The sequence below is a fragment of the Phaenicophaeus curvirostris genome, chromosome 15 (assembly GCF_032191515.1).
Source record: "Phaenicophaeus curvirostris isolate KB17595 chromosome 15, BPBGC_Pcur_1.0, whole genome shotgun sequence".
Lineage (NCBI taxonomy): Eukaryota > Metazoa > Chordata > Aves > Cuculiformes > Cuculidae > Phaenicophaeus > Phaenicophaeus curvirostris.
In genome coordinates this window covers 14,831,253-14,855,532 of record NC_091406.1, presented here as the reverse complement: position 1 = coordinate 14,855,532, position 24,280 = coordinate 14,831,253, and the positions used below count along the sequence as shown (strand labels likewise).

General features: G+C 39.6%; 1 protein-coding gene across 10 annotated transcripts in view; it reads right to left on the bottom strand.

Annotated features, from left to right (window-relative positions):
* TENM2 (teneurin transmembrane protein 2) overlaps nucleotides 1–24,280 on the bottom strand; it is a 596,193-nt gene that overhangs the window by 170,123 nt on the left and 401,790 nt on the right. For all 10 annotated transcript variants that reach the window (XM_069869284.1, XM_069869285.1, XM_069869286.1 and 7 more), the window contains 2 exons: nucleotides 13,681–13,915; nucleotides 659–897 (listed from right to left, as the gene is read on the bottom strand). In XM_069869284.1, coding sequence (XP_069725385.1) covers nucleotides 659–897; nucleotides 13,681–13,915 — 474 coding nt within the window. The remainder of the gene's footprint in view (nucleotides 1–658; nucleotides 898–13,680; nucleotides 13,916–24,280) is intronic.

Sequence of the window (24,280 nt, the reverse complement as noted above, 5' to 3'; positions counted from 1 at the left end):
AAATGGATTAAATTAAGAAAGACAAAATAACAGGAGCATGCTAAAAAGTTTTGGAAGACCACAGAAAGCATAAGAATCTGGTGTGGTCATTACTAATATGTTAATCATGGGAAATAAGCCCAGCACCTAAAACTTCCTTTCTATACAAAACAGAACAACCTAACTGTCTAGATCTAACACCATCAGGAATTTAGACACACAGAAGGATATGGTCTAAGACTTATTAATCAGATTTTGTGCTTTTTTTGAAAGGCAGTATGTGATGGTAATATCTGAATTCAAATCCCACTGGGTTCCATAATTTACATGGATCACTGCCTATAACATTGTTTTGCAAATATTTTTTAAACATATGAGAGTACATTAAAAAATATCACTGCATCACCCTCTGTTTGGACAATCTGCGATGGCTGCATATCTGACACCTAAAGTTAACTGCACATGGAGAATCCTGCATGGATTTCTTGTTTCAACTGCTCTTACGACAGTGGGCAGGACTTGAACGTTTTATTTTTCCTCATTTATCAGCATAAAGAATAGGAATTTTTTTTGCTCAGTGAGAACACACATTTGGGAAATGAATCAACCATCCTTTTATCTGCTGAATTTTCATTTGCTGACATAGCCATGCTACTTGACAGAGAAAACACAGCCTTACCTATGAAATATGCTAGCAGGATGGCAAGCAGGACTGCAGCAGCAATAGCCGATAAAGCAGCACATTTCCAGCTACAATACTTGGAGGGTTTTTTCAGCTTGAACGCATTCCTGGAGAATGTATTTCTAGGTAACAGTCTGGGAGGTGGCGTATAAACTGTTCCTGAGGTCAACGGGTAACCAGGGGAAGAACTACTGAACAGCGGAGTAGTTCCAGAAGATGTCTTAAACAAGAAATGCCTGAAAAACATAAAATGGAACATAGTTGAAAATGGCAAGTCCTGTACATAAGAAAGAATATCTCCTATTCCTATTCCATTCCAGCTGTCATAATGTGTTAAATTCAACTACATGGAAAAAGGATTTCGTATGAAGAAATGAGGAGATGAAAACTGTTGTAGGCTTTTTGCTATCAGAGCTTAACAACTGTCATTAAAACAGTGTCAGGATAATTTGTATCAGGATAACTTCTGTCAGGATATATGCTTAACCCTTTCTGTAATCAGATGCAATGTGACCAGGCATTAACTAAAACACCAGTGTGACTGATGAAGTGTCTTTGAGTACCATTTGAGATTGCACCTAATTATAAGCGCAAGCAATCTAGTAGCAAAGCTCAAATTCAGAAGTGGCATCACTATCAGTTCCTTTTTGCCTGTGTTTGATTAGGACAAAGCAACTAATTCCACTACAATATCTGTAACATCTATTAGTAGAACAGAATACTTCACAAGAAAACATCCTTTCTGAGTTCACAGTCCCTGTGGACTCCACTAGCCAACAAATATTCTAAGACAAAAAAAATTATGAGCCTCATTAACACTCTTGGCAAAAGCTGACAATCATACCATGAAAAACATATTAAGCAAAAGCCATAGTACCGTAAGAAAAGATCTTGCCAGAGTTAGAATTAATGCTTTTTTTTTTAATGGTATGCAGATTTAGTTTGAAGAACTAAGACAGTCAGCAAAATCACAAGACTCAGCAGAAAAAAAAAAAAATAATAGGACTTCAACTGTCCATGGATTTGTTAAGAAGAAAATAAGGAATAACATAAACTACCTAATAAATTCTCAGGAAATGCTTCCAACAATGGAGAAAACAAACTAGAAGACTTGTTTCTCTAGATTAACTGACTACAAGCAAGCTCCCAGTAACAGATGAGAAGCACAGAGTAAAGGCAGTGGGCTTCAAGAAGGACACTTGTTTTGAGACAAAAAGGCTTTGAAGATCTGTTTCATACCCTATCCTTCCCTTCACAGTTGTGAAAAACAAGTGCTCCTTGGAATCAGTGAGACTGCAGATACTTAGTATCCAAAATCAACAAAAAACTTGGCCTAAAACAACCCAAGTCTTACTTCTGATGTAAAAAAGGTTAACATTTTTATCATACCAGAATCTAGTAAGTCACTCTCAAACCACCTGTTAGAACTTTCAAATCAATCTCACTCACTGTTTATCACAACAATGATTTGGAATTCTGAGATTAAAACTTATTTCCTAATGATGTTTTCCAATCCATCGTCATACATGTGCATACTCCCAAGCACAGAGTATACTGTATACTTATTATACAGAATAACCAATTGATTTTAAAGAGCATAAAAGCATGGATTTGAAATTAGATCCATAGAATAATAAATTGCCTAGAATTTGCATATAGGTAGGAAGCAGTTAAAGGAAGATGGGCTCAGTTACCCAGTTTTATGATTAAACATTCACATTTGAAGACAGTCCTTGAAAATATGCTCTTTTTTTTAACGCAGTCATTCATAAACTCTATTAACAAACATGAAAAACCATGAAATGTGACACTGCCTTTGTTGTCTGTTTTTTTCTACCTCACAAATGTCCTGGACAAGAATGATCAAAATTTAGTTTGCCTCAGGAAATATTTCAGTCACCTAAGATAGCAATAGCATTCACTTCCACAGCCTTTTCTTGGTGCTCTGGAGGTACTGCAGAAAGAACTTCAGCGACACAAGTACGCAACCAGAAGTGGATTTCAAAGCCTAACTAATGCAAGCAGATTAATTCTGTGGCTTGGTTTATTTTTTATTGATGAGTATTTGGAAAACAAAGAAAGAATTACAATAAAAAAGAAATATTCTAACCAGTTACTTAAAAGAAAACTGGTATCATTTTATTCTAATAACATTGCTCTTCTTTTTTCCTCTTCAGTGAGGCTCATTAGGTGTTAGAATCATTTAATTTCTGCATATTGTATGTGATATATGAGAAACACAGTAAAAGCAAATGCTAAAAGGGTTTCCCCCTCTAGATGACCTAGCCTTTTAAATTAAACACCACACCTTCCAGTGGAAAAAAAGAGGAAGAAATAATCAAAGTCTGATTTCATGAACACTTCATTTAAAATGTTTCTTTACTTTGCAACAATTCAATTAAAATAACTGTTGGGAAAATGACGTTATCAGGCTGGTTGCGTTACACTGGATCTATTGGCACTTCTGTTCCTTTTGTCTGATTAAAAACTGATTAACACTTGTTAGCAGAAGCAGTTTTAGCCCCTTCTGCTTGCTCTCCAGTGTTGGGAACACAATACCACTTCCATGATAGGAACTAGGGATTGAAGTGTTCTGGGGACGAAGGAAGAAATGGGAGGAAGGAAGAAATGGGAGGAAAGAAGAAATGGGAGGAGGGGATCTGCTAAGATAAAAGCAGGTAGAAAGGCTCATCTCTCTCATTCAGGCTAACTCTGCATCAGTCTCAGCCCAAGTCCTCAGAGCATGAGCACCCGTTTCAGGTTTGGAACGAAGTGTCTACAACGAACAGTTCTTACAGTTCTTTCCTGTTTCCTGCCCAAAATTAGACCTCAAGAATCAAAGTGGAAAATGCAGTCCTCGTCACTGTCTTTATGTGAAATGTCAAGGTGTTTTAACCCAGGAATTTTACGTCCCCTTTAGCGGAGAAGGCAGCTACAGTACCAAGAGAAATTTTAATATAAAGCATTGTTAAAGTAAACTCAGATATATAATGAAACTCTGCTCCCATTAAAAATGAATTAATGAATATCTAGATATACTTTAATAGAACATGTCAATCATACAGTGTTTCATGCGAAAAGAAAAAAAAAAATTGGATAGTTCCACTGTGATCCACTTTGAGATACATAAAGTATATAAAGAAAACCAAAACACTTATCCATATAAGCATGATCTCTACTATATTGTTAAAACTGATCAGAACTTGATAGAAGTAAAAAAGACTGGATACATCCATGGATACATGGAACGGTGTCATTCTCAAAGAAGAAAGGAAAAATGTAATTGGATAAACTGTGAATTTCATCAAACCTGCAAATGGCAACCATTAGAAGACAGCACACCAAGTCAAAGGACATTTATAGGATATTTATGCCTTAAAATTCTTCAAAAAATCTTTTCACTAAAGATCCCCACCAAGCCCTTTTGGAAAACTGGCACTGCATTCAGAAGTGGGAGACAGGATGAGCAGAAATACCTTACGTTACATTAAACCACACCAGAAAGACTGAGAACATAAAGGACAACGCTTGGACCCCCAGAGTTTTAAGTCTAGATTCAGCTACTAATGGAAATAAATTGACTTGTCTCAACTCTATCCCTAAACCCAACGACCTACAGCTATATTTTTATGTGGGATTTGACATGCTCTGGTACAACCAGTTGTCTGTGGGCCCAAGATGGACAGAGAGAACACGAGCATTTATCAACATTAATTACAGTCTCACAGTGGTAGGACTGGGAGGCACTGTACAATGACTGCTTAGGAAGAGAAATGATCTTATGTGTATCCATTCACTTAATTCCAAATACATTTCACATTAGAATTAAAAAACTGTATATTCTCTGTCTTACCTGTTCACCTATCAAACAACCTATCACCTTTTTTAAGCAAAAATTTGTATTTAGGCTTTAAAAAAAAACCCCAAACAAAACAAGGCACATTTGCTTAAGACTAAGTTTGCTAAGTCTCAGCCCAGTCTCCCTAATTTCTGTGCCTCATAAAGAAATTCCTTTAGTGGAAATCTTGCTGGAGCTGGCATGTTGCTGACAGAAAATGAGTTAACCTTGTATCTTGCTCAGTGCTCTCCTCTGTTGCTGCAGCTGTCTGGGGTGTAAGATGCAGCACCCTTTTGTTTTAAGCAGCGTGTCTTGCTGACATGCTGGATCTCAGACTGGGACCTCATCACTGATGCCGGCAGAAAGGTGACATCTATGAAAGTTGAGCTTGCAAGGGGACACTTGTCCACAGTTCTGTGGACTAATGGTAAATGGAAAAAGCTATATTTTGCTTTCTTCATTAATTCAGAGCTCTCTATAGCACTTATTTTCCCACAGGTCAAAAGGACCTCTGGTGTTCAGGGAATAGTGGTCTGACAGAGACTGTATTAACTTCCCTATTCTTTGAGAGAACAATCTTTTTTTCCCCCCTCCTTTATGGCCAGATTGTCACGGCAGCACAATGCAAGAATCAGCTGAGGGAAAAAAAATTGTTTTCTGTGATGAAAAACTCTAATAGAAAGGAAGAACAAGATACTTTCTAATATAAATTGCTTCTTTCCCTCCTTATACTATCTTAAGCTTATTCTGTATGAAAAAAGAAATAGAGACCCCTAATGCCTAAATGGTTTTTTTTTCATAGTTTTTTCCCCCACAAGTCTTAATAGTAATTAATTAATACAAAGATCCATATCAAGAGAACAGCAGCTACTCAATTCAGTCATTCTAAGACTTAAAAAATATCTTCAAGCTGTGGTAAAATCACAGCTTCCTATTATAGCCCTTGGACATTTATTTTTAGCAGAAAGAAACAATGAAGTGTAGAATGTAACATGTCGGCTTTCAGTGGGGGGGAGGGGGAACCCCCTTCTTCCAAGTCCTCCAAAAAAAGCAGCAGTGAGTCATTTTATGTGAAGTTCTACAGCAGTTTTCCAAATTCTGTACAAAAAGAAACCAAGATTGAAGAAAACTACAAGCTGTTCTTATGCCTTTTATGCTAAAATGTACTCCGAGCATTAGAGCCGGTCCAAACGCTTTGGTCGCCTGCATAAAGGTGTCTCAGTCTTTCCCCAAATGAGATTTAATTGCACGCTCTTGCTCTGAGGTTCCTGCAGAGAAACACAGGATTATCAGCTGGGTTTATGCAGTTGAGGGCTCCCTGATGTGGTAAAATTGCTGAGAAGTCTCTGCTCTTTTTAGTGTCTAGAGCACAGGGACTTAGATAGGACCCAAATGCACTGAAGTTAGCAATAAAGGTTTAAAATGTTATCTAGAAAGGTTTAAATTTTATAGTTACAAGAAATTGTCTCAATCATGTCAAATCCACAGCCTAAACTCAGTGAGATAGGTTTTTCAGTGGAAAGCTATTAAAAGTACACACTTCCATAAACAATCCACCCATTTTACGCAGGTGTGCCCGTGTGGACCCCCACACCCTGCTGCGAAGAGGGGACAGCCCTCATGAGAACACGCCACTGCAGTGGTTTTCAGCCTGCTGCAGATCATCAATTTGTAACTAACTGTGTGCCTGGTGCAGGAACTAAGGACACTCTAGTAGGCACAGAAACAATAATTCAGAATAACACATCAGTACCATTGGGACACTTTTATCTGCTGTAACATAACTGTGAAACTCGCAGCAGCCCCCAACGTCCAGCGCAGCTCTAATACCAGCTCCCCAGCTCTTGAAAGGTTCGCGATTCCTTAAAGGGTGGGTTCTTCGCATCCCCAGGCGAAGTCTTCTAACAAACGCAGAGTGTTAAGCAGAGTGTCACTGCTGTTGCCTTCAGTACCAGACTAGCTTGTCACTGCCATCTCCGCGCTCTTAACAAAGATACGGTTGGACACATGAAAGCAGAGTAATTGAAAGCTGTCTGACAGGAAGGTAGGATGTTGTACAAAAAGGCAGGTGCCAGCCTTTGGGCAGCCCGATCTGTCACATCATTAAACAAAAACAAACAGGCAATGTTCACAAAGATGTAATTTAAAATAGAGTAGGTAAAAAAAGGCAAAATAACTGTGTTGTACCACAGCTGCAGGGATGGCTGTGTATGGAATACCTCTTTAGAGGACATTCTGCTTTTCATTTGGAAGATGTTGAGATACCATTGGATAGTATTTTATAACTTTCTCTAATCTGCACTGCATCACCCTTCAGGGACTCTCGCCTGGCTCTGGCACATCCCAAAGGCACAGCCTTGGCTCAGCCTGCTCAGAAAGCTGCTGGGATGTGACAGAGACCTGCGAGAGGCTGTAGAATAATAAGGTGAAAAATATGGAAAGAGGAAGGATTGCTGAGATGGAGATCATTAGCAGATCAAGAATTTGAGAAGGAGAACACCAATATGAAAAGGCATAAAATCAGGAAAGGGAAAACCCAGGGGGACTCGCAAGGATTCATTGGGAGGAATGGCTGGGGTGATAGAGCTGGTGGCACATGGCAGCTCAGCGACCCCAGGGAGCTACAGGGGCCACCTCTCACCTTCTTGACTGGTGCCTGCATGGCCAAAAAAGATTCTGAGTGCCCAGCTAGAGGTGGTAAGCATGCTCACTCAGCCTGTCAGCTCAAATCCTAGTCACCTTCAGTTTGAGTTAGCCAGTACAGAAATGCTTTAGCCTTTAAATTTATGCATATCTTTCTTGCACTACTGTTCATTCTCCACAAACGCGGTAATGAAACTGCTGACTAATGGCTAGCAAAAAGCAAGGAATATAAACACAAAAATACCAATTACTTGCATATGTATTTACATTGAATGGGAACAGGATCAATAATGCAGATACAGAAGGTTTAGGCAGCTCTGAAACAGGTCAAACTATTAGACCTTTCCCTTCTAAAGTAGAAAAAATTGTGTCTTTTCTACTGTAAAGTTCCGAGGAGTAACTTGCATAGTGCAAAGTGATGAAATCCAATAATGCCTACATTTGTTATTCTGGTAATGAAGATAATGACAACAGTATTTTGCATTTCAATGGGTCCATTCATTTTTAGCTTTCTGCATCAATTAATGAACATAATTTCAAAACACTTCTGGTTTAAAAGGCATACATGCAAGCTCTTTACTATCTCTTAATTCAACTACTCACTCAGCAAGAAAAAGAGAGCAAGTACTAGCAACAATGCTATTTCAAGTCTATAAATAATAGAGTACAAATAATAGAATAATAAACTCAAATATCTAAAATATTTTTGTTATCAGTCCACATGTAAATTTAAAAAAAGAAAGAAACCTAAATCACATCATTTGAAATGTGTTTTTTAAAAAATAAAAACTAGCCCCCTAACCATACCTGTCTCGCCCTGTACAGTCACTCATGCAGCCTCCTCACTCTGCAAAACCCTGAACTTAAAAATGCAAACCAAGATCGTGAAAACATGCAATTATCTGCCATCTGTAAAAGCTTCTTGAGGTTATGAGTGTGTGAGTAGGAGTAGATCTAGACTGATTTTATGAAACATTATTACATATCCTGCTTTTGTAGTGTTTTTCTTCACCCTTTCTCCCCTCCTATCAGAGTCTGTATTCATTATGAAAACAATACTACCAGAGCCTGCTAAAAATTACCTCCCTACAATGTTTTTGGGATTCCCCCAAGTACATGTCCCAAATGTGCGTGAATTCCTTGGGGATGCTTTTGACTGTGCTTTACTAGACTCCTGGAACTACTTTTGAATTTTAGATTGGTTCAGAATCTATCTATGTAGATGCCATTTATTCAGAAAGTCCACGAAAGCTCCCTGTAACCTCTACATGCAGGAAAAAGAGAATGGAGCAGTCAGTTCTCACCCCAGCCTTCAGACTCGGAGGACTAAACTGCGGTAGCACATGTGCCTGGACTTGTATAGTTTAAGTAAGAGGTAAGGGAAAGGCACATAAGATAATGCAAAATCAGAGTAAGGAGTTATTTCACAGTTCTGAGTAGTTGTTTGTTATGCTGAATATATCCTAGAAATTTGCATTAACCAATGAAAAAGAAATTTTGTCTCACTACTCTATTCCAGAACATTTTATATCATGTATTAAGATATCAAAATATTGAGACATTATTAAAAATAGGTAGACAATTGTGGAAAGCAGCTTTAACTTGGAACTTCTACACATTCAGAAACTTCAAGTTTGCCTATTCAGTTGAGAAGTTCTGCGGCTGATCTTGACACCCTAATATGGTGCAGCATCTGAATTTAGTATTAACAACATTGCAGCATCTGAATTTAGTATTAACATTTCAGCTATTTAATTTCTTTCCTAAAAATACCCAACACCAATAAAAAACACAGCGAAAAAAACCCAACCAACCCCCAAATTCTCAGCACTAAGCCCTGCTCTTCACTTATTCTGTTCTTGGCTTTTTTGCCTTTACTACCCTAGTCCGTGCAGAGCCACTGTGTGCTGCGCTCACTCCCTTCAGTGCCTGCTATGCTGCAGCTACAAAAATGTGGAGCCCAGATGTTTCCCTGCTCTGATGCGCTATGATTTTCAGTTCAGGCACTGCATTGGTACGGTCTGGGATACAGCTCACATTGCTACTTGATCCATTAATTTCCCATTTCTGTCCTAGCTCTCTCTCCTCAGGCTCACTCAGAGTGACTGCGTTAGAATCACACTGGCAAAGTAAGAAAGATAGTTGGCGCACCAATGTTGTCAAGAGCAACATGGGTTTTTTTTAAGTCTAATTTTCTGATTGCTTAACCTTTAAACTGAACTTTGTTTAATGACCCCAGATTTGGACCACTACTTTTATACTACAGCCCACAAGATGTAAAGAAATTGATTTCATTGTCGCCAAAAGAGTGACTGTCATCCTTTCTCCTGAAATACGTGTGTTAGTATGTTACAGTCTTCAGTGATGATCCTTGTGAGCAAGCTCTAAGAGGTTATAGACATACGTACAAAATTATCTTTACAACTAAAAGATTTGGACTGAAACATATGTCAAATTATGGGACTAATTATATGAGACTAAAGAATAAGACTAAGTTCGATTTAACTTTTCTTCTGTTATAACTACTATTAATTATAATGGTACCAGCTAAATTAATATCAATATAAAGTACCAGAACAGCCTTAGTACATTAGGCGATCTCAGTCAAACACCCTCCATGAAAGCCCTTCTGCCATCCTCACTTATGAGTCACTCTGGTTTTGAGTGGTGCCTGCGGAAGGCCCTGTGTGACGCTCCCGTACCAGAGAGGGCTCTGACAGTGCGAAGAGTGATGCAAGCCTTCCTTGCAAAGCCATACTTTTCTCCTTGTGCCCTCAAAGCATTTCAAGCTTTAAAGCAGAGTGCTGCCTCTCTAGCTGTCTGGAAGTAATGAGACCCACACCGGGATGTTCAAAGGTAGTGTTTTCATCATTCATCCTCTTCGAAAGCAATGATTAAAGCAGCAAGGAAGGAACACCTCTTAACTGGAAAACGTAGAAACCAGCACTTTGGAAAGGAGGAGGAGGAGATGGTTTGAAACAGACTGCAAGAGGACAATAAAAGTTAAAGAGCATTAAACAGTAGCTCTGAGCCTAAAGGTAAAGCAGCTAAGTACTGCAGAAATGAACCATAAAAATAGCACCATAAAAATGCTACGGCGATACATTACTGCATCCTTAGTTAAAGATATTTCAACCCTTCCATTATGGACCCTTTTTTCAAAGAAAACGGAACAATTACTTGGCCAGCCTGAGGGCCTGTTGCAGCCATAAAGAATAATCAGACTGGGGAAGATATAGACAATATTTGTTTTTCTTGAACCAGAAACAAGCACACTAAAATCAAGCGCACATCACTGGAATTGTTCAAAGTCAGGTTGGTCAGGGCTTTGAGCAATCTGATCAAGTGAAAGATGTCCTTGTCCATGGCAGGGATGTTAGACTAGATATCTTTAAAGATCCCTTCCAAGTCAAACCATTCTAGGACATGAGTCTATGAGTCTAAAAAAGTGTAAATAGCAGCTCTGTTTAAGTAATATGCAATCCTGTAACTCCACTAAAAGCAACAAGCTACTGCAATACAGCTAAACATGATTATGTAAGAAATGTAGAACCATAAAGGGTACATGGGGTAGAGGTGCCTGAAGCGGGTGTGTGAAAACATGTGCAAGCAGTATAATCTTGCTTTATATCACAAAGGAAAAAATCCAAATGTGATTACTGCACCCCCTCCCTCCAATGAAACAAGAGATGGAGAAAGGATATATTTGGAAAATGTGCTGTCTCCAAACAGTCTGAATTTAGCCCAGACTGCCTAAGACAGCAAAGGACATGGAGGTAGGAAAAAACTTTCTTACTAGGAAAAGAAATAACAGCATGCAGATAGACATACATTGTGTTATTCAATTATTTCAGCACTTGGTACTGTTAGATAAAAAGCTGTCTGGAATCTAAATTGTGATCAGTTTTGTAGCGCTGACACAAAGCATTCCTTTCAGACAGCTCACGTACCACTTTTTGTTTCATAATCAGTGATGTCACCATTTGCATATGATTTTCAGTTGAGAAGGGAATCCACTGAAGGTAACTGAAAGGTGAAAACTAAAAGTTGTGAAACTTTCTCCTGATAAAGCAGGTGCTGACAGTGCTGGCTTTGCCTCCTGAGCTTTCCACTAACGAGATGAATAAACAACCACAAAAAAAAAAAATTAGTGCGCTGTGAAGAGGCTATATAAGAGGGATCCGTGTTTCACAACAAGGTAAAGCTATAAAAATAAAGGTTGAACTGAAAAGTTAGCAAAAAGGTGTCATTTGTTTTTGTGGCTACTGGCATTAATGTAGATGAAATAGCAGTTTTAAAGTGAAAGAATTACAGGCTAATTCTGAAAGTTTCCAATGATTCTGCAGGCATCAATTTCAGCAAAAGTCGCTGCAAATCAGAAAAAAAAAAACCCTCCACAACCCATCATCTTCTGAGTTAATATTCTTGTGATGAAACTTGTCATCAAGTCCTGTCAGGTGTGTAATTTCAGAAAAGAAGAAAAATTGATCCTGAAGCAACTCTGGAATAGTCTTAGAACACAGAAAGCCTGTCAGGATGTTTTCTAATATCTTAATGCTTACCTGTGACAAACCTATCTACAGAAAAGCTCCAATTAACTGCTGGGCATCTCGCAACCTCCAAAGATAACAGTATTCACAAAGTAACCTTTTGTCATGAACATGAAGGTGTATCTATTCCCAGAGGTTTCATGATTAAAAAAAAAAAAAGAGAAAAAACATAGTTAGTAATGGAACTTATAGTCTCCACTGGCAAGGAAGAAGCATAAAACCAGACAGCAGAAGAAAACCAGCCAGGCAAATGCCCAGTCCTGTGTCTCACTTCTGTGAAAATTCCAAAGAAATCCTTCCATATGAAGTGCTTAGTAAATTGGGACAATCTGAAGCCATCAGAAATGACACATTCCGGGTACTCTTGTACCCAAGAATATCTTCATATGAAAGCAGATATACAAGCAAGAGTAGGGTTTCTACGCTAGAATTAGAAGTACATTATAATCCTGTGGGAAGCGCATCACACAGCAACAATTAGCCTGGGCTGAACGAGACCAAGATTTTCATCTTGTAACTCTTAGTAATAAATACCAAATATAGGATGCCAAACTAAGCTCCTAAATAGTAGCAGATGACTTCACTGAAGCAGCAGTTAAGAACAGAGCTTTACTCTTAATTTTTTCTTTCTTTTTTTTTTTCCTAAAATTAGCTTCAGTAAGTGAGAGAATCCCTTTCCTTTGTCTTTTGGGACATCACAGGCTTCAAATAACTCTTATTTGCTTTTCAGCCCCCTCCTCACTTCTTCATGGCAGCCCTGCTATCATTCCAGCAAAGCAGGGCAATGCGAATGAAGTCCCTTGTAAGAGTTCCAACACTGGACACAGGCTGCCTGCTCTTTGCAGTCACATTTTTTTCCCCATGGTGCTACAACCACTGATTAATTGCTGAATAATAAGAGCCTGGGTGTTGTAAACTTCAATGCAGCTACACCAACTCCTCCCAGAGCTCCAAACCAGAAGAAAGTCTTTAATCGATCTCTGAGAGGGGCTGGGCTGAGACCGCACGATGCTGCAACTGTACCATACCTAGCTACGCTGGCTGTAATCCAGCCGAGCCACTTGAAATTCCCAGAAAGCTGCCATTGAAACATAACATCTTAGAAACTGTAGCAACCAGGCAGCTAAAGCCAGGAGATGAGCCAGTGTTACAAGCAGTCCACCTCCTCTACCTGTACACTGTTTTTACAGCTATCCAAACAAGAACATCCTACTATTCAAATCACTTTTTTCAGCAATCCCTTTTTTCAGTACCACAATGAATAATTTTAACTTCTGGGAGATCAGCCCTGCCAGCTCTGCTATTTAAAGTGCAAGTTAAATATGTTTGACATTCCATAACCCAAATGACAACAAACCAGAATATTTATAACTGCAGCATGTCAGATATTTATTTATTTATTTATTTGTCAGACCTAAGCGCTGCACCTTTTCATTTCTATGCAACTGTTTGCCCTATGGGCACCAAGCTGTTAACATGTACAGAAGAGATTAAAATGACGTTGCATACTAGATGAAATATAAATTAAAATTATAGTACTGTCAGTTTTGAACCTGAGATTGTTTCTCAAGGTCTCCCAAAATGCATAATTTCAAACAAGCCTCTGTTCGTGACTTCAGGAAAGCTAAAATGTATAATTTTTCAGCCACAAAGTCAGTATAAATTACAAGTGAGTTGTCCCTGAGCCTGTGAATAAAATATGCTGTCCTATTACCATGAACTGTGGATGCATGGATGGTCTAAATGAATAAAAGGCTTTGAAACGGTGCATACGTACAGAGAGATGTCCACGTGTCTCCCTGCCAATGCAAAGCGAATCAGAGACTGGTAGGTATTCTAATGTCACTAACTCCCAGCGCTGTCAGACAAAACCATCATTGACACAAAGTGAACTAAATCCCATCTCCTACCAAGCCAAATAGTTTTCTCTGAGCACTTCAGAGACCTGTGTAGGGGCATCCCCAGGAGTGTACATCCACGCGACCCACCTGGTCTCGAGTGGGACGTTGCTGTTGAGCACCCAGCTATCCTGGAGCTGCACGGACTCAGGGGTGGTGGCCAAGTCGTTGGGTGCCGGAGTGGGTGCATGGATCTGGTTCCGGCGATTTGTGAGCGAGTTCCTGTTGAGGGAGTTGGCAGAGGAATGGTGATGGGACAGGGAATGGTTGTGAGGAGGAGGGAGAGGCGGTCTCAGCGTTGACTGGCTGTGATGATTTGAAGGGCCTAAAATAGAAAAGAAAAATAAATCACAAATGCGTGTTGATAATACTATTCTCTTTGGCATTTTCAAGGGATCACTGCCTGGAAAAAAAAAGGGAGGCTCTGCAAACAGGAAAATAAACCCGCGTGTCTTTTGGACCTGTAGGTATTAAAATGGGGTTAAATGATTATTAGAGATCAGAGATAGAAAGCAGTGTTTCAAGGTTGCACAGCTGAGATGCTCATGAAGGCTATATTTAGATTTTATGCTTTTGTGTGGACTCTCCTTCAAGAAGGGTTCCTCCGTGGAGGAGCCAGACCAGTAGTCTAGCTTAGCCATTCTGTACCTCCAGCCAGAGGAACTTTTTCCTCCCCATTTCTATTGGGCACACAAAGGAGATGAACCTTAATGGATTAAACCTAGCATTTAAGTTTCACAGAAGCCCAAAAAGCATAATCAGAGATCTCAATCTGCTTTCACTGACTATTCTTTTACCAATCAGCTTCAAACAAACAGTATTTGTGCTAGCGAAAGAAGATTAAACCCCAAATATGAAAAGCGAACAACAATGCAGAGATGATATCTCACATGTTCTTCCATGTGATCAGGATTTGGCCTGTATTTTTCTATTAAGCAATGCCACGAACACAAACCAAGATCTGAAAATTATGCTACTATTTCAGCCTTTTCATTGAAAAATGACAGATGATGTTTTTAATAGATAAAGGAGAAACTTTTCTCATTCTTTGAGTACTGACATATTTGCATTGATAAAGAAAATATTTTTTTTCCTAATCAATAAGGCAACAGGATTAAATTAAAAAGAACATGAGAAGCAAACAGAATAAGCAGGTGTCACTCTAGGACAGTCACTATTCTAAATGTAAATGCAAAATGGTAAATAAGTTGAAGTGCAATTCCATATGTTGCAATAGTTTAATTAAATAATAATAAAAATAGCAAAAGAGCTTAAAGAAAACAGTTAAAGTGCATTATGAACATCATGCTTTAGTCATTATATCAAGTTGTAGTTTTCTAGTGAACAATAATCAGAAAAATTAATATTAGTGAAAGTATAATTAGAATTATGTATGTTCATTTTAAGAAACTGAAGCACATTCTGTACTTAATGAATCAAACAATAGAAGTAAATATCACAAGGGGAAACCATGTGCAGCTAGACTGATCTACTTTTGTATGGAACAATGAAGTATTGAAAAACTGCTGGACTGATCAATTAACTGCAAGTAAATGAAGGTAAATATTTTCTTTTAAAAAAACCAGACCTGCCCCAATAAAATAACAAACAGTTCAAGGGGAGCTAATACCAATTAAGAATCCAACCACGAAGCCAGGAACTGAAATTGGTGTATTATTTCAGGCTTCTGAATGCTGAAATTCTTATCAGAACACCTATCATCATCAGTGGGCTATGTTAGACTGTCGCTCGCATTCAGACCAGAGAAGTAACCATCGCTTTTCTCTTCTTTTCATAGGGGAAGCCCCCATGACAGTGCAGTTCAACCGCTGGTGATCAGAGGGGCAAGCGGACACAAGCCTCCCAAGCCACAGCACCAACCTTGTCTGCCAGGTCCCCAGCTCCCCCAAGACCTGTCCCTCCCCGGCATCACTGCCAGCTGCCCGTGCCAGGGAAAAGCAAAGAAACCCCCTTCACCTAACAGCAATAGAACTAGGGAATTGAGGGAGAACAGGTGTTTTTGGACAAAGACCACTAATTTTCTGAAGTGATTCAGAAAGCCAGCAGTGTGCCCAGGTGGCCAAGAAGGCCAATGGCATCTTGGCTTGTATCAGAAACGGCATGACCAGCAGGTCCAGGGAGGTTATCCTCCCTCTGTACTCGGCACTGGTGAGACCGCTCCTCGAATCCTGTGTTCAGTTCTGGGCCCCTCACCACAAGAAGGATGTTGAGGCTCTGGAGCGAGTCCAGAGAAGAGCAACAAAGCTAGTGAAAGGGCTGGAGAACAGGCCTTATGAGGAGCGGCTGAGAGAGCTGGGGTTGTTTAGCCTGGAGAAGAGGAGGCTGAGGGGTGACCTCATTGCTCTCTACAACTACCTGAAAGGAGGTTGTAGAGAGGAGGGTGCTGGCCTCTTCTCCCAAGTGACAGGGGACAGGACAAGAGGGAATGGCCTCAAGCTCCGCCAGGGGAGGTTTAGGCTAGACGTTAGGAAAAAATTCTTTACAGAAAGGGTCATTGGGCACTGGAACAGGCTGCCCAGGGAGGTGGTTGAGTCACCTTCCCTGGAGGTGTTTAAGGCACGGGTGGACGAGGTGCTGAGGGATATGGTTTAGTGTTTGGTAGGAACGGTTGGACTCGGTGATCCGGTGGGTCTCTTCCAACCTGGTTATTCTGTGATTCTGTGATTCTGTGATTCCATGGTCCTGGGAAAGTACAGGAAGAGGAGGAAGAAGGGACAGACAGGTTTCCTGGGACTTACACAATATTAGAAGAAGTTGTCCTGTGACAAGAAACTTGAAGAAGGGAATGATAATAAATTCTGTATCCTTCACATGCTCCTTGAAATCCGCACCAAAGTTACTTGATCATTTCTGAAGGTCTGTTGCCTGACCACTCATCCTGTGGTGGTGTCAATGGCCTTAAATACAGACACCTTTCAAAAACGCATCTTAAATTTTTGGGCCATCAGATGTGCTGCTCTCCACACTATCCTTGCCTCAGGTATGTCTTAGAAAAACTTGAGACTTTTTAGCCCAGCAAACTTTGCATTTAAAACCCTGACGTGGACCTCCTAAAACATGAGCGTCTAATCTACGCTAGGTCCTGTGCCATTCCCTCACAGCATGTCAAGCAAGACACAGAAGGAAGGAAATGTGTTTGGACAACATCCGCACGCATAGAAGCTTAAGTGGAATTACTCGCCTAGTCTGTGTGCTGGCTTTAAACAAAGCATATTTGGATTTCAGTAAGTGGATACTTATGAGTGATAAAATGCAAACGTGTGCCCTTGTGTTAAAAATTACTTCAGACGATTCGTGTCCTTCATATTTCTCAACTTAGGTTTGATGTAGCTTTTCCTTGTGGAAGATAAATATGGAAAAGTCATATCCACATAAAGAAAGAAGTTGTGCTCCGAGAGACACAGTAGTGCCAGCTCTATAAAGCATCTTATAACCACAAAATCATAGAGGCTGTTCTTAAAAGTGAGCCAACTGCACATCAATAAGAATAAACAGAATTTCTGTAAGATTAAGGAAGCAAGAACTGAATTGAAGTTACCATGAATTAATTTATTCTGCCTCAAGACTCAGTTCTCACATGGTAAATAAAACGTACTGTGCAAAATAAGCTGTGCAGAAGTAACTGAACACATACTGCAGCTGCCAAACCTCAGAAATCTCGTGTAATTATGAATGTAGCATTTAACATAGAATAATAGAACAAATACCAATATCAATGTTAAAAAAATATCATACAGCTTCTATTAAAACATATAAAAGCTTACATACATAACAAGTACTAACCAGGGAGCACACACACTCCAATCTTTATATGAGATAAAAGCTTAATATGTTGCTGCTTCATAAATCTGTTTAAATGAATCGAAAGCAGAAGCTGAAAACCACTGAACTTGCCAGGGATATAAAATTGGATTCACATCTGAACATCTGAGCACTTCTTTATGAGCATCTTTGCCTAAATTAAAACTTCAACAGCAGTACCTGCAAATCTGCTGAGCTCTGAAGTTCAGAAAAGTAAATCACATGTCCCATAATAAAAGATCAGCAGCCTGAAGGACTGGCACGATGTACCTTACGATACAACATGCTCTGCAGCCTCTCACTGACTGATTTTTTTATTTGGAAGCTTAAACATCACGTCTTGATGGAGTACATCTGTCTTTTTACATCAGGAAAGAGATTTTATTTTTGATACAGCAGTTGGCAATATTGGTTTGGAGAAAACTACTAAGAAAATTATGCCTTTTCTCAATTATTACATGAATTTGGGGTTTCACCAGAATACATTACACAAGCTCAAAATATTTGCAATTTAAGGACTAGACTCTTAAAACCGCAATGAAAATCAGAAAGCTGGAAATCTGAAATACTGCTACCCTCCATGTTTTAGCTTCTTTTACTGTTTAATTTCTTATTTAAATTCACAAATAGATAAACATATCTAATTCTAATGAATTTTAGCACACATTTTACTGAACTTACAGCAGTTGAGAATATCAGCAATGATGACTTCAAACGTGCAAATTACAAGTTGATTAAGGATAAATTATGTTCTAATTAAGTAATCTGAGAATACAAAGTCTGATCTATATATCTTTGAAGTAATCACAAGCTATCCCATTGACAAATTTAGGTTCAATCTGAAACAAAATGCTAAAAAGATAAAATACGTTTTGCTCAGTTTATTCTTTTATCCAGTTAAACAAATCTGGCTAGCACAGAGGTAAAATCCAGATAAGGAAAGATGCAAAATAGCATTTGTCTCCTGAAACCAAAAAAACAACACAAACCCAGCCCTGAGCATAATTCCATCACTATGGTCTTCCCCTCTTTAGCATACATAAGGGAAAGTAAAGGATCTGTAGCCTAAAATACAACCTCATGGCCACTGCCTGGCTCTGCATGATGCTGGGTGAAAGCAGGGGGGACCACAGGAAGCTGTGTGAAAAAAATTTTTATGGAAGGTGTCATTGGACACTGGAACAGGCTGCCCAGGGAGGGGGTTGAGTCACCTTCCCTGGAGGGGTTTAAAGGACGAGTGGATGAGGTGCCGAAGGGCATGGTTTAGTGTTTGATAGGAATGGTGGGACTCGATGATCCGGTGGGTCTTTTCCAACCTAGTGATTCTGTGTGGGATGGGCAGCCACTGCAGAGCCTTTGTGAGCCTGTTTGCTGCATCCTAACAGTCTCGTTCTAGCAGGAGTCTGGCAGCCTCAAGGATCAGGGAGAGCCAATGGATGTCACCGCGGTACATGTACAACAGCCGTGGCTGTGTGCTCCCAAGTACAAACCTCCAACTTTTCCTACCATACAAAGCGGAGCTTCAGAGCTGCTTTACGATGGTAAAATTATTTCTCAAGTTCCTCCCTGAGTTTGGTATGCTCACTTAACTAAACTCACTAAATGCAGGCAGTACAATGATCTGAGAAGAACAAGTTCGTCTCCCAACTCAGAGATTAAATGCAAAGCAGAATCGGCAGCATCCGTAATCTAAGCAAAGCATTCACTTTCCTGCATCCTAGTCCTTTGTCAATACTACAACCTCAAAAAAATAACGTAGATTATATCTTAGTTGTGCTGAATTATCCTTTGTGGCATGATTAAATCTTAGAGACATATAAACACCTCCTCATCAGTCCTTTTCACAAAAGAACTTAAAAAAAAATACCCTAAAATATATTATTTTTTCTGAAACAAACAATAATGCTGCTATTTCCTTATGCATCTAAACGATACAAATATTGAACACAAAAAGATAACGTGGCTGAGGCATTGAAAGCAAAACGAAATAAAACAAACCCACAGAAACCCCTTTTTATCCAGCATTAAAAACCCAGTTTTCAGTATTCCTAGTTCTTTATTCAAATAACCCTACCGCAGTGTTTTCTCAAGGAAACCACATCATCTGCTATCACAATGAGTAACAAGTTTTTCAAAGAACCACAGGGCCACCTTCCAAGCTAAATTCATCTTCAAAGGCAGATCACATTACTCAGAGTCAGGAAGAAAAGAAAGCATTGAAAAACTCAGGAATACAATAGCGTATCACAAGGCGCTGCCATCTCCAGGGCCAGCTTTCACCCTGGTGTTTCAGCCTTCATTTGAGTTTGGTGGGGTGGGACCAGGGTTCATTCCCAGCAATATAGACCCTTTTATGCTGCGTCTGCTTCAGTTGTTCTGAAGTTTGCATTAATTCTCTGAATCATTTTGCATGAGGCCATAGTAAAAGGAATCCAAATGTTCTGAAAATGTTTTCAACGTGTGCTGTAAAGAAGCAAGTTATCTTCTTCACAACCATGGATATCATTAACTCTCTCTCTTGTTGCTGTAAACCCAAAACATTTGCCAGGTGTTCTTTCTTTTGTCTGCATGTTTTTACAGTGTTTGAGGCAAGAATAGGTTGAATGACTGGCTGTCATCCCAGGCTGTACGTTCCAAACTGAAAATTGAGTAAACATGTGGTATAAAATCATAAGTCACTTATCAGCCTCTGCCAGTGCACTACAGCCATTTCTTCAGCACAATATTAGAATAGAAAATGACATGTTGCTGTGGCAAAAAGGAAACAAAAAAATAACAAACAAAACCTACCCTATTGCTTAGCCGCACCATCTAGACAATCCCAGCAAAGGGTAGAGGTAGTTCAATGGATAAAGTGTAGGACTTTGTCATAGTTTTTCTGTCCTGCTTTGACCGTGGCAACCCTTGAGCTATTATGGACAACTCACTTGTTATCTATAAGTGTCTTTATCCATATCCTTTGCAGGAGTGCTGAAAGTAAATTACCTAACCACGTACAAGGCAATCAGATACTACTGCAGTGTGAGCCGTCAAATGCCTCGTGTCTGCAGCTCACAGCCTGTGGGGCACAGGTTCATCAAGTTCATCGCATGGGAGGCAGAAGCAGCAGCAACCAAATTAACTCTGCCAGACCTGACTTGTTGCTGTGTAGTTGGAGCGCGACTGCTACTCCACCACACTCCTGAAATCAAAGGTGCAGAGATGCTCCATGCAGATGTCCAAGAGCAGGAATATTAGCTCGTTCTCAGTATTGCTGGAGCCAAAAAAATGGGAGATTAGGTCCTTCTGCTGGATGGGTTGGTCGGTTGTGAAAAACTACTGTGCACACTCATGCAGGTGAAGGCAAAAGCATAGGATGCTTCATCAGGAGCCTAACATAAGGGATTAAGACATATAATCAATTTTTTTTTAAAGTGAGGATCACCTACAAAATGGTTAATACTCACTACACTACAAAACAGTATTATCTGAGATGGCATGTACTAATCATATTTGCTGAAACACATCACCTAAATATTCATTATCCCACTGCATGAGGTGCACTGACTGCATAAAATAATTCCTAGAACAATGGCAAACCATTTTGCTTTAATAACAATGCTTTATGTGGACTCAGTGTCCTGTGCTACTTTCATATGTGTCTGCATATATATATATAAAATGATAGACATACTATTTCCATTTTTATATATCATAACAATGAGTCACGGAAAGGTTAAAGTAAAAAACCTCTTCTTTCTAATTAAAAAATGATCCATGCATTTCACATCTTTCCCAATCAACCTTTTCATTCAGTTTTCCAGTAATAACATAGATATAAAACATATTTCAGAGCGACTAAGGGTGTATTTGTCTTCTTTAGCTTAGATATATGACTCCTATCTGGAGGAGACACTGATGTAAGAAGAACTAAAAAGAAAAGCATACATACCTATTTCTAAGCAATAAAGTTCATCATCACTATAGAACACTTTACTGCAGAATGCTAAATGCTGCTCTATATACCTGTTTCTGCAGAACGGGAAAGAACTGAATCCTACTTAGAGGCACACACAGACCCTCTTCAAAGCTTGTGCAAGATGATACAACAAGAATCACACCTAAGAGGAACGGAAGACATATATTTTTCTGAACAAATTACAGAATCTTCTGAAATATTTAGGCCAGCAGTGTCAGCCTGGTGACATCTTCCAGACAGGAGTACAGCTTGAAAACTGCTGCTTCCCTGGATGGTCCAAGGGAAAGCCTGAAAATTCTCATGGTAACGTAAGAATATTTGTACTGTAATTTCCAATTCCCTGTGCGTCTGGAGGTAGGTGCCATAGAAAGTCATTCCCAAAGCTATTACACCAGTCCTTTGGATTTTACATAAACCAATCGGCTACCACACAAAGCTGTTTTCCAGGGGGGGCAATAGAAATGCTAGCCATAGACATTTTAATGCAATACATCTTGATTATTTCAGAAACGTCACAGAACACACTAAACACTGTCCAAAATAATACATTTATATTTACATATTTTTTTTTAAACCTAACCTCATAAACATGATACAAGAAAGAGTCTCTCAAAATAAACTACTGAAAGTATCTGTGTCATAGAGAAGAGCTAATAGGACACTGAGATCTCAGCAATGCCTAGGTAAGCTTTTTAATAACTTAGCCTTCCAGGTACAGCAGATCCTTTAAGAAGAAAAGGTCTATCAGTGGAGTAACGATATTGAATCCTGCAGTTGCTCTGAGAGTCTGTAATGTCAAGTTTCACCCCTGAGAAGTTTGGCAGTTGAACTATTAATGAAACTAAATATACTGAACGTGGCTTTCAGCATCAAGCAATTTCTCTGTTTCTCAGGCGGTATTATCATTGCTTCTTGGAACTTCCCAGAAGCACTAACTTTTGTCAACTGCTGAATTTTTTTCTTATTCCACATTATACCACTGCCTTGGGATGGTTCACCATAATGCATACTGCACACCAATCTCAATTTTTTTCAGTTCAACAACAGTATCAACAAAAAATACACTAGTTTTCTTGTTTAAAAGATAAAAAGCCCCATGCAATCTTACTACAACGCTCTTCCTTGCGTTTTCAGGGTTACATCATATTTTTTTCAGAAATATTTACACTACTACCCCTTCAGCCACAAGAAAGAATGAAAATAATAACTAAATATTTTTTTTTCTTAAGGCTGAACCCCTGATAATCAAATAAGAATTGTTAACATGAAGACTTACTGATGTGTACCCATAAATATAAGGCCCCGGATGAACTTCCTGTGACAATTCAATGTCACAGCTCCTAGGAAGCCACTAAATTGCTATCTGGACCATCTGTTTCCCAACATGTAGAACAGGTTAAAACAATATGCATAGACTACATGGAAAAAATAATAGGGATGTTGCATAATGTCGTAGCAAAGAAAAACAAATATAATGCAATGTAACATTTTCAACAGGTTATTTCTCTTTTTAAAAGCAGGCAAAGTACAAATAAGTACAAGAAAAAAACAAGAATTTGTCTGCCTCCAGGGTACTGCAAGCTGCATTGCTACATGACTGGCATTTCTCCCACAGGCAGTGGAATTTGCTTTGAATTCTTCATGGGCTGGTATTGGACAAAACAGAAAGTCACAAACCATTCAAATAAGACCTGCTGAAGTCACTTGACTTTTCAAGGTAACAGGGAGATTAACTTCAGCTACCGCAAACAACGGGTTCTGTTATTGAGAAGATGCAAATGAGTAAAATACATGAGTAAAACAATGAGTAAAAATTTAATGAGTAAAAATACAGGGTAATGTACGGCGGAGTATGAAAGTTCTCACACGGTTTATCACTCGGCAGCAAATGAGCCAACATTACACTTAAATTTTTTGGCATGTGAAGGGGAAAAAAACAACCATATCCCCACTGTCACACATGATAAAACAGAAAAATCCATCCAGGAGAAGTTGACTGGTCTTTGTCACTGGGTGTTGCAGCTCAGTGACAAATTCTCAACATACAACGTGTTAAGTGACCGGCTCTCAGGGGCAGATCCCAGTCCCCACCACCTACAGCCTCAGTGCCGGGCTGGGGGAACAGGACTGGCAGACTATCGCCCTTGACGCTCAACATGGCAGAGTGGATGGAAAGCCAAGTCCCAGCGGATGCCTGAGGGCATTGCCAAGGGATCAGAGGACTTCAAGTGCAAGGCAGACAGGAGCCATCCATGAGCTAAGCAGAGGACAAGTCAGCGTGGGAACGTCAGCCCTGGTCTGGGAACCACCTCCCTGCACTGACCTTGTGTTGCTGTGTTCCTGCTAGCGGCCAAGGGCCAGGGTGTGCAGCCTCGGGCATGGATCCCTGCCAAGAGTGAAACAGCTTTCAGACTGCAGCTGGCTTCTGGTCAGCTCAGAAACCAGGAGAATTCACTGCCAAACAACATCATGATGAGGCAGTCACCGAGTTCATGCTGTCCAGCAATCCTCTCAATAGCACCCCATCAAATACTCAAGTACTGCTGCATTTACTACAAACAAATTTACTACAAGCTAAAAGAACACTCTCTAGCAAAGAAGAAATCCAGTAGCCCACTGAAAACTTTGACTAGCAGAAGAGTGTTGTCTTATATAAATAGCATTACCAACATCCTGCAGAAACTTAATCCTCATCAAGTTGTTAAAACTCAATGCAACTCTGTTACATAGGCTTGAAGAGGGTCTTGGAACAAGGCTGCGAGTCTTTATTCTTTTGTTTTTTTTTAAAAAAATACACCTGTCTAATCACTTACAATCAGCGACGAAGAAAACACCATTGCTACTCATCCCCTGGTACTGTGCTGTTCGCTTATCTGACATCCTCTACCGAGACTACCTCAGATTCCATAA